General features: G+C 42.8%; 2 protein-coding genes across 2 annotated transcripts in view; both read left to right on the top strand.

The window, feature by feature from the left end:
• The first annotated feature begins 284 nt into the window (after nucleotides 1-284).
• LOC125381122 (histidine-rich glycoprotein-like) lies at nucleotides 285-1,995 on the top strand. Its single transcript, XM_048397349.1, has 2 exons — nucleotides 285-296; nucleotides 1,099-1,995. Exons 1-2 carry the CDS (start codon nucleotides 285-287, stop codon nucleotides 1,993-1,995), a joined length of 909 nt encoding a protein of 302 aa, XP_048253306.1.
• Nucleotides 1,996-6,767: 4,772 nt separating this feature from the next.
• LOC124140845 (protein-glutamine gamma-glutamyltransferase K-like) overlaps nucleotides 6,768-13,152 on the top strand; it is a 39,040-nt gene continuing 32,655 nt past the window's right edge. Inside the window, exons 1-3 of the mRNA XM_048397598.1 lie at nucleotides 6,768-7,010; nucleotides 11,717-11,814; nucleotides 12,625-12,794. Coding sequence (XP_048253555.1) covers nucleotides 11,789-11,814; nucleotides 12,625-12,794 — 196 coding nt within the window. The 5' untranslated portion in view covers nucleotides 6,768-7,010; nucleotides 11,717-11,788. The remainder of the gene's footprint in view (nucleotides 7,011-11,716; nucleotides 11,815-12,624; nucleotides 12,795-13,152) is intronic.

The following is a 13,152-nucleotide window of genomic DNA, read 5'->3' as shown; positions in this document are numbered from 1 at the left end:
TTTTTAAGGTCAATCTCATTAAAATCAGATCTTAGTTCTCGCCAGCGCTAAACGAAGATCTGAGGACATCCCATTAGGGGTCACGTCAGAACGACCTTTCATCCGACCAATCAGAGCGTCGCTTACCAGATCATGAAAGTGACAGTCAGAATGTGTTTTCTGATCATGCAACCTCGAAAACGTTAACACGGTGTATTCCGAACGACAGTTACGTCCCGTACGACTGATTCCGTCAAAATTATCGTCTATCTCTCGCTTCCGTGGGACAAACATTTGAACGGAGGATGCGTTACACAGTACGTGGGAATATAATAATATTTTGATCGGTAGATAATAAAACATTGGGCATTTGGGTACTTATTAGTATTTTAAATCTAGAATGTGACCGCAGCATAGCATTGTCAGTGACCTTTACCATCGACGGTATAGATCTATCGAATTTTAGATTTTTAAGGTCGGCACATTCGTAAGGCAAGCAGGTTTGGCGGGGCGTTCAGATACGTTGTGTATTTTGTCCTGAGTCAATAAAGAGTGTTTTCACCCAAGTCAAATCATTTATGATTTATTATTATTTATGATTGTTTTGCAAACAATACGTACGAGTATTTTAAGGTATGAGTAAGTGAACTTTAACTGCTATTTTAAAAGATATTAATGATTTATTTTTTTATCGGATTATATAATATTACTAATACCTTGAACATTATACAATACTAGCATTTGTATAAGGACAATAAGTACAAGTATTTTATGGCTTAGTAACAGTAAATATTCCTTCGAGTACTGAATTAATAATATCCCTTATTACTTAGGGTTGATAGTTATTCATTTAGTAGTTTTAAGTATAACAACGACTAAGGTTCACTTCCGCACTATACTAGTATTGTATAATGCCTAGGAGTTTTTAAGATTATATTTCAATAACGCAGAGGGACGACGTTAAGCTTGGAAGCCACAGCAATATTGTAATCACAATACGAAATACATTCATATAGTTATTTAAACAACTGCCCACACAGGACCGAACTTAACAAACACCATATGACAGATTTGTATTAAAACGTGTGTGAGAACATTAAAAGATCGAACTTTTGACAGAAAAACACAAAAAATCGGCTAATAGACTGCCAGCATCCCGAGTTAGGACCAATAGATTGCCAGCATCCCGAGTTAGGACCAATAGACTGCCAGCATCCCGAATTAGGACCAATAGATTGCCAGCATCCCGAGTTAGGACCAATAGATTGCCAGCATCCCGAGTTAAGACCAATAGACTGCCAGCATCCCGAGTTAGGACCAATAGATTGCCAGCATCCCGAGTTAGGACCAATAGATTGCCAGCATCCCGAGTTAGGACCAATAGATTGCCAGCATCCCGAGTTAGGACCAATAGACTGCCAGCATCCCGAGTTAGGACCAATAGACTGCCAGCATCCCGAGTTAGAACCAATAGATTGCCAGCATCCCGAGTTAGGACCAATAGACTGCCAGCATCCCGAGTTAGGACCAATAGACTGCCAGCATCCCGAATTAGGACCAATAGATTGCCAGCATCCCGAATTAGGACCAATAGATTGCCAGCATCCCGAGTTAGGACCAATAGATTGCCAGCATCCCGAGTTAGGACCAATAGACTGCCAGCATCCCGAGTTAGGACCAATAGACTGCCAGCATCCCGAGTTAGGACCAATAGACTGCCAGCATCCCGAGTTAGAACCAATAGATTGCCAGCATCCCGAGTTAGGACCAATAGACTGCCAGCATCCCGAGTTAGGACCAATAGACTGCCAGCATCCCGAGTTAGAACCAATAGATTGCCAGCATCCCGAGTTAGGACCAATAGACTGCCAGCATCCCGAGTTAGGACCAATAGACTGCCAGCATCCCGAATTAGGACCAATAGATTGCCAGCATCCCGAGTTAGGACCAATAGATTGCCAGCATCCCGAGTTAGGACCAATAGATTGCCAGCATCCCGAATTAGGAGCACGATAATCTTAGTGAAATAAGTACTATATTATTCTTTCTTTGACACACACCGTACCTCGTTAGTCTGAACACCGACTCCATCTCACACCACAGTTTAACGTAGAGTAACAGTGGTCGTAGAACTGCGATCCTTTGTGCATGTTGGTCCTCTTAGTTTGCCACGAGGAACCCTTTTTACCACTTATTGAATATTGCCACGTTTGGGGACACAAAGAAACATCTACACATCCTACATCTGTATAAAACTCCACATTGCAGCCAGAGACAACTTGGTGAGAGTTCATAAATGCTCAACACTATTCGTCACTGGTGGGAGAAGCGCACATAAAATATTAACATATTAACGTTAACGTGCGTGTCCTTATTTTCTGAAGAAGTCTTTGAGAGTGAGTGAGCTTGGATTGGCGATGTATTTAGTGATTGAGTTTTAAACCACCTTCAGCAACAATTCAATCCCGGACCTTCACATGTTCCACGCATTGTACCCATGCTTGTGGAATCGACCAAGTGAGTGAGTGAGTGAGTGAGTTGGGTTTAACGCCGCTTTGAACCATATTCCACGGTTATGTAACGACGTGTTAACGTAATATGGGAGGAAACCCCGAAGTGTTGCATGTCTCGGACTTTACTACTTTAATGAAACCCAGGAGCAAGGGTATGGTACTGACAAACCTAGAAACATTATCGGTCGTACCGGGATTCGAACCCATGATTATAGCTTTCCGGCGTGCCCATGCGAAGGAATCGAACACGGTTCTTCGGCATGACGAACGAACACTTTAACAACCAGGCTACCCCACCGCCTGGCGACATTATTACATTATGCGGCGTGTCAGCTACATGTTCAGAAAAGCCAAGGTGACGCAGGCTACAGTTAGCTACATATCTTGTGAAACACTGTTACGGGATGATTTCCAAATTGAAATGCAAAGGTTAATTACCACACAATGTCAATGAATAATTAATATATTTAAATACATAGCTTTAGGTTTACGATAAAAAAAGGCAAAAATATGTGTAAAATAATTGGCATCAGTAATATGTAACACCAATGTTCAGAATATTGTCACTGCTGAATGTCCTGATACTGGCCGATCTCCGTTCTTGTATTCAGAGGGAGTGAGTGAGTTGGGTTTAACGCCGCTTTTAACAGTATTCCAGATATATCGCGGCGTGTCAGCTTAATGTGGGAGGAAAGCCCGAAGTGATGCAGGTCTCAGGCGTTTACCCGACGCTTAAAACACAGAAACATAATCGGGGCGAACCGGGATTCGAACCCACAATCATAGGTTTCTGGCGTGCCCAAGGGACGCAACTCTGCACAGCGAATCGCGGCGCTTTAGACGACTGGGCCACCCGTGCCCTACTCTTGTTTTCAGAAAAGTGATGGAAGCTGGCAGAAACGCGTTGTTTCCAAACCGGTACACAAATCGCACTTTGCAGGTTGATTAGAAACAAGTCACATAAAAAAAGGCCCCGAATCGCCCTCTTGTTGCTCTGTCTTAGCCTTTCAGAAACTGTCCCAACCAGAAACTTCCAGAACGTTCATGCCTGCCATGTTCGTGCTTACAACAAGGGCACATAACTCTAATACCTGTACACATCCAATCCGGAAATGTCTATTCGCTGCCAGGACAGCACTTGACACCATTCGTGACCAACTCGTGTTATTCGGGGACAAGCCAACTCGTGTTATTCCGAGACAAGCCGAATAGCGACTCGTGCCCCTCTCATGGCCATTTTTGCGACCGGGTTCCGTCTTAGCGCAAAGTGGCGTACCTAAAACAATTGTCATCTCGTTACGTAATGGTTCGCATGTATTTCCCCATATATTATATAATATTTTTAAGATGCAATTTAAAGCACATCGGGACGCGCGGAATTATACAGTATGATTGAACACATTTAAGTGTGTCTTGGGTATAGTTTTAGATGCAAGACATATGTAAAATCAAAAAGGGATTCTTTGACGAAGAACTTGAAATCATACGCGCATTCTGATTGGTTTGTCGTATTTTCGCACATAACATTCATCGATAGGGGGACGAGTCTTCTTGCAGGTGACGGAAAGGGGCGAGTGGTGACGAATGCACTTGACACTTTTTAACTGGTAGTTCAGTCATACGCTAACTGTGATAATGTCGCTACATAAGCATTGTATGGGACAAATTATTTTTGTCGATAAAATCCCAACCCCTCTTTCCCCACCCCTCCTCTCGAAAAGTAAAAGCCCTGTCTCTAGATTTTGTTGTGGACATTACATTATGTCATAGAGGTATGTCCACACAAGCTTGAGTCAATTGAGCCTCTTGCTTTGCTGTTACAGGAAAGGAAAATATGCAGGGGCTTGTCTTTGGTTCATGGACACATTAGCTCTCCCACCTGGGCCCACTTGCACAAAGCGATCTTAGCGCTAAGACTATCCAAAGACGTATATAGAAAGGATAAGCAGCCTTCTCTTATTGTCTGCTCTGATGTGAGACGCGCTAATTGTCACAGCAGGGGGTCATCGGCCGGCCGTATGCGCGAAAGGCATCTTGGGTAATTCACTATCGCTAGACAACAGAGAGAAGACATAGAGTTTGGATTTTTACTGATTGCAGCACTTTCGTAGCATTTCATGAACTGAAGGTAAGAACTATCATTACTTATAATGTGGAAGAACGTTACCAATGTCTTGATTTAGTGATTAAACGATTGACTTTGGCTAGATTCCCCTTTGAAGTATAGCCAGTCGTAACTCGTGGACTATCGTAAGCCTGTGTTAAAGTATGGGATCATCTTAGCGCTAGGATCGCTTTGTGCAAGTGGGCCCCGGGCAATGCGCCACTGCACAAATCAGACAGTGTACTGGCTACAATCCCCGACAGTGGCTCTGAGCTCCTTCAGCACTCGCCCTATGCTCTTGATCTAGCTAGCTATTCCCGAACATGAAGAAAGGACCAACCAGATCCCAGTTCGACACGAAAGCATCTGTGGATAACTTTTTGGACTTCCACAAAAAAACCCTCTAACATCGTTGGCCAAAGCGTATCTATAGGGTATCTAACGAGATTATGTTGAAAAAGATAGAATTTTAATCTCGTCTTTCTATGTGGGGATCAGAACTTCAATCAATTCTCGTATATATGAATTTTTTTAGATGGATAAGTTCCATATTGTTACACAAGTCATGTCATGGCTACACGCCTTGTCCATGATTTTTGGTTTTGGTTTGGTTTTTGCACTTAGCAATATTCCAGCTATATGACGGCGGTCTGTAAATAATCGAGTCTGGACCAGACAATCCAGGGATTGACATCATGAGCATCGATCCACGCAATGGGGATCGATGACATCCATCAACCAAGTCAGCGAGCCTGACCACTCGATCCGGTTAGTCGCCTCTTACGACAAGCATAGTCGCTTTCTACAGCAAGCATGGGTTGCTGAAGACCTATTCTACCCCGGATCTTCACGGGTCGCCTAGTCCATGAAGAAGCAGAAGTAGCCACGACCCGTCGTTGCAATTTGTCGTACGGGATTACCAATTTCTTAATGCTGATCAATGACTTTAGTTGTAGTAGATATCAGCCAAACTGTTATCAGATCGAGAATGAGTCTTAGATATTTTAGGGAGTTGCTTAAATCTATAAATGAGCTATGACCTTGACCTTGACAGTAAAAAAGGTCACAAAGGTCCTTTCCTAATTTGAAATTCCAAGATACACATTAAGCTGAAATTTCAAGATAATGATCTTAACATTTAAGATAATAAGATTATAACTTTAATTTTTAACTTTGTATCTTAAAATGTCAACTTAGTATCTTAAAATTCCAACTTAGTATCTTGAAGTTTCAAGAAAAAACAAATGGCCCTAAAAGGCTTCCTTAGGAAAGGACCTTTGTGACCTTTCTTACTGTCAAGGTCAAGGTCATAGCTCATTTAAAGATTTAAGCAACTCCCTAAAATATCTAAGACTCATTCCAAATTCCAAGTTAAAAATAAAATAAACAAATTGCCCTAAAAGACCTCCGCACTTTCTTGAAACAAACAAGTTGGACAAGTGAACCTTACAGAACGACTGTAACCAACCCTGGCTATTGTTTTCCGTATGACCCATTTGATATTACAAGTGATATTACAAGTGTTAATGCTTACATGAAAATGCTATATTACTGATTGAATGTGCCTTGTACATAACTGCAATCAACATGGTCATAGGCGCCACAATTCGCTGTGCAGAGTTGCGTCCCTTGAGCACGCCCCAAACCTAGAATCGGCTCGAATCCCGGTTCGCCCCGATTATGTTCCTAGGTTTTCAGAGCCATACCCGTGTTCGTGGATTTTACGAGCGTCTGAGACCTTCGTCACTTCGGGCTTTCCTCCCACATTTAGCTGACACGCAATGATATAATTTGAATATTGTTAAAAGCGGCGTTAAACCAAACTCACTCACTCAGTAACCATGGCCAGACTCACCTCTCTTTTGGCCTTAGCTGAATGTATTGAAAAGTATACACATGGACCCCGTCCTGTAGCAATCACGTATGCAACGCTATGTAACAATATCAGTCATATTCCAGATGTCAAACAATGCTGTACGTCAATATTAATATGTTTCAACATACTGTCAGCATACCTAAATAACAGCAACAATAACGACAATAACATAATAACAAAAGCAGCAACAATTTAACGTCACGATTGCACCTGTTCAACTTGCTTTACACGAATGCACATGTTTTAACAAGTTTTAAGCCACTTCATTCAAAGCAAATTCCCCTCCCCTTTCAGACTCAACACCCAATTCATGGGGACACTAGGTCACGTTACAGACCGAGACTACATTCATATCAACGAGTGTGTGTCAACTTTGTCCGGGCTGTTAGCTGCTGTGAAATAAAACTTACATAAGTGCATCGAGTGTAATCTCTCGTGATGTGCTGACAACAGTGTGGCAGCTAGTGGAAGACCTGATGCCTGAACACCCGAACACAGTGATATCGTGAATAGAGATTTACTTACCCTGCGATTCCAGGTAGGCTCGCATCATTATCGTTGATTAGACACATACCTTGATGTATGTGGCGTTAATTGTATTGTGTCTGATGTCATGGCCCAGTGGCCGTATTTAGTAATGTCAGCTAATTTAATGGGGACCGCCTCCGTGGTCTAGTGGTAGAGCGTCCCCCCCCCCCCCCCCCCCCCCCCGGGGAGCGGAAGGTCCGGGGTTTGATCTCCGGCCGCGTCATACAAGAAGACATTGGAAGATGGAACGTGTTGTTACCCTGTCTGGCGCCCGGCACCAAAGGGCTAAAACAAGGACTGGTCGGCTCGGAGTCAGTATAAAGTGTCTGAGTTGGGTATTCATGTTAAACTGCGGCATGGTATCTCAGTGGGCTTGCACTATAAATCGGCATCAGTCCGGACTAGTACAAGCAACCTCACACACACACGTGCATGCACGTCCATATATAAGTGCAATAATCTTGGACGCGACGTTAAACCCCATTTCACCTCACCTCACCTCTTTATCTGTCAATAGTGTGTTTTTTCATTTATAATGCAGCATTAGAAAAATTATAATCTTTTACATTCTTTTTGCGCCGAACATGGGGCAATAATTTTCCCGATCATACAAAATCGGATTATTGTATTGAGAAGTACCCCACACACCACTATCATGTCGAACTGTGCATATCTGTGCTAAATAGGGTTTTCGACATTTTGAAGGACAAGCGATGTTTGAACAGTCGTGTGTATGTACACACCTTTTCTCGTTACGTTTTCCCCATCCAATCAATGTTTACATAGGAGTTGAAAGCACCCATTGGGATCGTTTCGTAGTTGTATAAAAGTAGACTCGCAATGGAGCACATCACGACACTGAAATAGAATCTGCAAATACAGCGTTTAGAAATAGTCAGTCACTCAGTCGTTCTGCACATAACATATGGGGTGGAAACACGTGGTTGTGTTCTAGTGCAGGAGTGGTTAGTGTTGTTAACGCAATGCCAGCAATATCCCAGCAGTAGTCCAGCAATATCCAAGCAGTAGTCCAGCAATATCCCAGCAGTAGTCCTGTAATATCCCAGCAGTAGTCCTGTGATATCCCAGCAGTAGTCCAGCAATATCCCAGCAGTGTTCCAGCAATATCCCAGCAGTAGTCCAGCAATATCCAAGCAGTAGTCCTGTTATATCCCAGCAGTAGTCCAGCAATATCCCAGCAGTAGTCCTGTGATATCCCAGCAGTAGTCCTGTAATATCCCAGCAGTAGTCCTGCAATATCCCTTCAGTAGTCCAGCAATATCCCAGCAGTAGACCAGCAATATCCCAGCAGTAGTCCAGCAATATCCAAGCTGTAATCCAGCAATATCCCAGCAGTAGTCCAGCAATATCCAAGCAGTAGTCCAGCAATAACCCAGCAGTAATCCTGTAATATCCCAGCAGTAGTCCAGCAATATCCCAGCAGTAGTCCTGTAATATCCCAGCAGTAGTCCTGTAATATCCCAGCAGTAGTCCTGTAATATCCCAGCAGTAGTCCTGTAATATCCCAGCAGTAGTCCTGTAATATCCCAGCAGTAGTCCTGCAATATCCCAGCAGTAGTCCTGTAATATCCCAACAGTAGTCCTGTAATATCCCAGCAGTAGTCCTGTAATATCCCAGCAGTAGTCCTGTAATATCCCAGCAGTAGTCCTGTAATATCCCAGCAGTAGTCCAGCAATATCCCAGCAGTAGTCCAGCAATATCTCAGCAGTAGTCCTGTAATATCCCAGCCATATTCCTGTAATATCCCAGCAGTATTCCTGTAATATCCCAGCAGTATTCCAGCAATATCCCAGTAGTATTCCTGTAATATCCCATCAGTATTCCTGTAATATCCCATCAGTATTCCTGCAATATCCCAGCAGTATTCCTGTAATATCCCAGCAGTATGCCTGTAATATCCCACCAGTATTCCAGTAATATCCCTTCAGTATTCCTGTAATATCCCATCAGTACTCCTGTAATATCCCATCAGTATTCCTGTAATATCCCATCAGTATTCCTGCAATATCCCAGCAGTATTCCTGTAATATCCCAGCAGTATTCCTGCAATATCCCAGCAGTATTCCTGCAATATCCCAGCAGTATTCCTGTAATATCCCATCAGTATTCAAGTAATATCCCAGCAGTATTCCTGTAATATCCCTTCAGTATTCCTGTAATATGCTATCAGTATTCAAGTAATATCCCATCAGTATTCCTGTAATATCCCAGCAGTATTCCTGCAATATCCCAGCAGTATTCCTGTAATATCCCAGCAGTATTCCTGTAATATCCCAGCAGTATTCCTGTAATATCCCAGCAGTGTTCCTGTAATATCCCAGCAGTATTCCTGTAATATCCCATCAGTATTCCTGTAATATCCCAGCAGTATGCCTGTAATATCCCACCAGTATTCCTGTAATATCCCAGCAGTATTCCTGTAATATCGCAGCACACACACGTTCACGAGGTGAAGGTCGTTTCGTGTGTCACGTTTAGCTGAATATATTCAGGGCATTCATGGAACTCAGCTTTACGGACAGTAGAAATAAAGTTCATAAAGGTGAAGGTTAATGGAGAAGATGTGTCAAACACACCCATCAGCTTTCTTGTTGACACTCCCCTGTTCCTGCTGCAGTCGACTCAGCTAGACAGTGTAGAAGTCAGGGGACCGAGGGGATATTGCTAAAAGCGTCCCCCTAAGTTCTACAAAGAGTCTAATTTACATATGTTCTGCAACCCCCTTTTAAATGCAGATTTACGCAACACATTGTTTACAATTGAAACATAGACTAACATCTAGTCTCTGAAATGAACTATTTTACAGAAAAAAACAGTTGTTAAATTATAGTTATAAAATATAATATAAAGGAGCTCAGAGACTTTCTTCATTTTCAACCTGATACAGCAGTAATCTAGACTTGCTAAGTATTATAGACTTGCATGGCTATTGGCCATACTTGTTACAAGTTCTGTATGACAGACTAAATTGAAACACTGTGTGTTAACATGAAGTCGCTCAAACATAATTGCGACTGAAATTCGTTCAAAATTGTTAAAATAAGGACAGAAGTGAGGTCTTTGGCTGTCGTGTCTTTCAGTATAAACATAATTATTTTCTGGTTTAATCAAGATCCGTTATTGTCCAAAATTAATATGTACCACACTTAGGAAAACATAAAACGACCTCGACCCATTACATCGTTGTGTTTACACGCTGAGATGCCTGGGTGGTGAGAACGCTCATAAAGGATGTCTAGACTTAACTTGGAATAATTACAATATATGTCACTGTGCCCAACGTTGAATATTGTCGTCCAGCTGGCGCGATATCGGACACCCAGGTGCGGGAGGCATGTGAGGTGTAGAGATATATACTTTTAGTGTACAAATATTGATCACCATGACGCACGGCAGCTTCGTGATATTGCAACACCATGAAACACATGAAATATTGATCAAATATGATATCAACTAATGCTTGTTTGTGAGCATGCCATGTGGTGTAAACAGTTTCGAGAGGCCGACCCGTGCCTGCTTCATTTGAGATTGAGGTTATGAGAGTGAGTGAGTATGTGAGTTGGGCTTAACGGTGCTGTTGACAGTATTCTAGGTATATCAAGGCGTGTCAGCTTAATGTGGGAGGAAAACCCGCAGGTCTCAGACGTTTACCACCAAGGAGCAGGAGTATGGTCCTGAAAAACTTAGAAACATAATCGGGGCGAACCGGGATTCGAACCCACAATCATAGGTTTCTGGAGTGCCCAAGGGACGCAACTCTGCACAGCGAATTGCGGCGAGATTATTGTAATTCATTTTTCAACGCGAGTCTCCTAGTCTTAATTTCATCCCGAAATTGCCTCCGAAGTGCAACATAATATACTGGCCTTTTGGAAGACGATTATACCCGTTGAGTGCCAGAACCTTTCCAGGACATTCTTCGCATTCGTTGGTGGGGGATATGTTACAAAACCATGCTTATTTTACTTGTCACAGTGAAACAAGTTGCTCAAGTTTTTGTGGATATGCCACCATTACATTAGGAGGAGATAGTATGAGTGATTTTAGGAAACAGTGTGTGGTTGAGGAGGAGATAGTGTGTGTGATTGTGGAGGAAACAGAGTGGGTGGTCGAGGAGGAGAAAGTGTGTGCGATTGTGGAGGAAACAGAATGGTGGTTGAGGAAGGGATAGTGCGTCATTGTGGAGGAAACAGAGTGGGTGGTTGAGGAGGAACAAGTGTATTGGTTGTGGAGGGAAAAGAGTGGGTCGTTGTGGAGGAGATCGTGTTGGTTTTGATCTTATGGAATGTTTTTCGCAAGTAAAGTCACCGAAGCGGATTTGACGCGAACCTTGCATTACTTTTGTTTTAATCTTCACACCACTTTGAACAAAACTATTTTTAGGCAGTCCCAGGATTTTTAGCAATTAATGTGACGTCAGTCGTGGAGACACGCCAGATGTCTAGTTCTCTGACGTTTGTAACACACAAGGGGTATTCGAGAAACCACATATCCGCGTTTTATAACCTTCATTTGCATTTACGAGTACTTGGAAATGCTTTCTGACCTGGATTCAGAGAAGCTGATTATGAATTTTAGCGCTGGGGTATTGCGGATGCTTAAAGAGGAGTCGTTATTGAAACCTCTGATCGGCCAAAGAATCCCAAGCCTTTCCTTAAATCATGTTAGAATCATGTCCACTCTTTTTTATGCAGATACAGATACAAATTGTTGAGAGGTGTTGGTCGTCCCAGCTTCAACACCATCCATTCACGCCAACAACGACGATGTCTTGCCGGAGCTTTACCTCAAGGTCAGTGTTTCCGCCGTATTCATCGTTAATAAGTATTTATACATCTAAGTAATGCAGTTTTTAATTAGTTAAAAAAAAGTATATATCATCCATTGTGTTATGAAAAGTAATTACTTTTAAATGAAACTGTACGTAAACAATGTAATGGTATAATTTCAATCAAAGCTACGTAAATGTTAGGCATCAGCTCCAGTCGAAACTGTACCTTACTGGGGAAAGGGACGCGAGTCTTTTGAGTGAGTGGGGGAGTGTATGAGAGTGAATGAGTGAGTGAGTGAGTGAGCGAGTGTAGCTTTGGACAGTATTCCAGTTTTAGCTTCATGTGGGAGGGACCGCCTCCGTGGTCTAGTGGTAGAGTGGTAGGTTGTTACCCTGTCTGGCGCTCGGCATTAAGGGTCTAAAACAATAAAACAAGGACTGGTCGGCCCGGAGCCAGTATACTGTGTCTGAGTGGGGTATTCATGCGGCATGGTATCTCAGTGAGCTAGCACTATAAATCGGCAACAGCCCAGAATAGTACAAGCAGCCCCCCACTACGTTAAACCCAATCACACCTCATGTGGGAGGAAAGCGCGAAGTAATACAGGCCTTAGACGTTTAATACTTTGGTAAAAGCCAGGCACACGGGTTTTAGTGCTGGAAAACCTAGAGCGAAACGGAATTCGAATCCACGAGCTTAGGCTATGACACACAACTGTGCATAGACGACTTGACACCCTTGTCCAACTATTGAGACTACAATACTGTAATGCTTTGAAGTTAAACGACATGGCCACGACAAGGTAACTAATGGACGTTTATATGTTACAGCTCCACTCGAATAGTGAGGAGCCGGTTCAGCGAGTCATGGTACTCCTTTGGGCGAACACGGCCCACTATGCTAGAACTCGACAGCCACTTCCGGAACATGTGGAGAGATGACCTGAGGGAAAGGGAGACAATCACAAGGCGGCTTGAAGGCTTTGGCCAGAATCTCCCAGGTGCTGTTGGGTTCACTTCAAGCCGTTATTTTTCCGTACACGAGGCAGGCTTTACAAATAAACATTAAAAGTCACCATTATATCAAACGATTGCATGGAATAAGTGACAGGCGGAGTGCATGGCTATTAATTTGTGTTTTTGTACGTGGCCTTTCCCGAAGTGTTATGATTTGAATTTTGTATTTTTTCAAATTCTAATGTGTAAGTGAATGAGAGTATTATTCAAGCCACATTAGACCTGTAACACGAAGAATGGGCATCACCCACTGTACCCATGCGCGTACACCTGAGACCACATTTTGTGGTCTCTGTGTACACTTCAAACACACATTTGTCAAATTCAAGTTGTAAATGGAGT

Source organism: Haliotis rufescens, unplaced genomic scaffold (genome assembly GCF_023055435.1).
Source record: "Haliotis rufescens isolate VD_foot unplaced genomic scaffold, xgHalRufe1.0.p SCAF_17, whole genome shotgun sequence".
In the NCBI taxonomy this organism is placed as follows: Eukaryota; Metazoa; Mollusca; class Gastropoda; order Lepetellida; family Haliotidae; genus Haliotis; species Haliotis rufescens.
The sequence above is the reverse complement of the archived record's forward strand: the minus strand, read 5'-3'. Positions and strand labels throughout refer to the sequence as shown.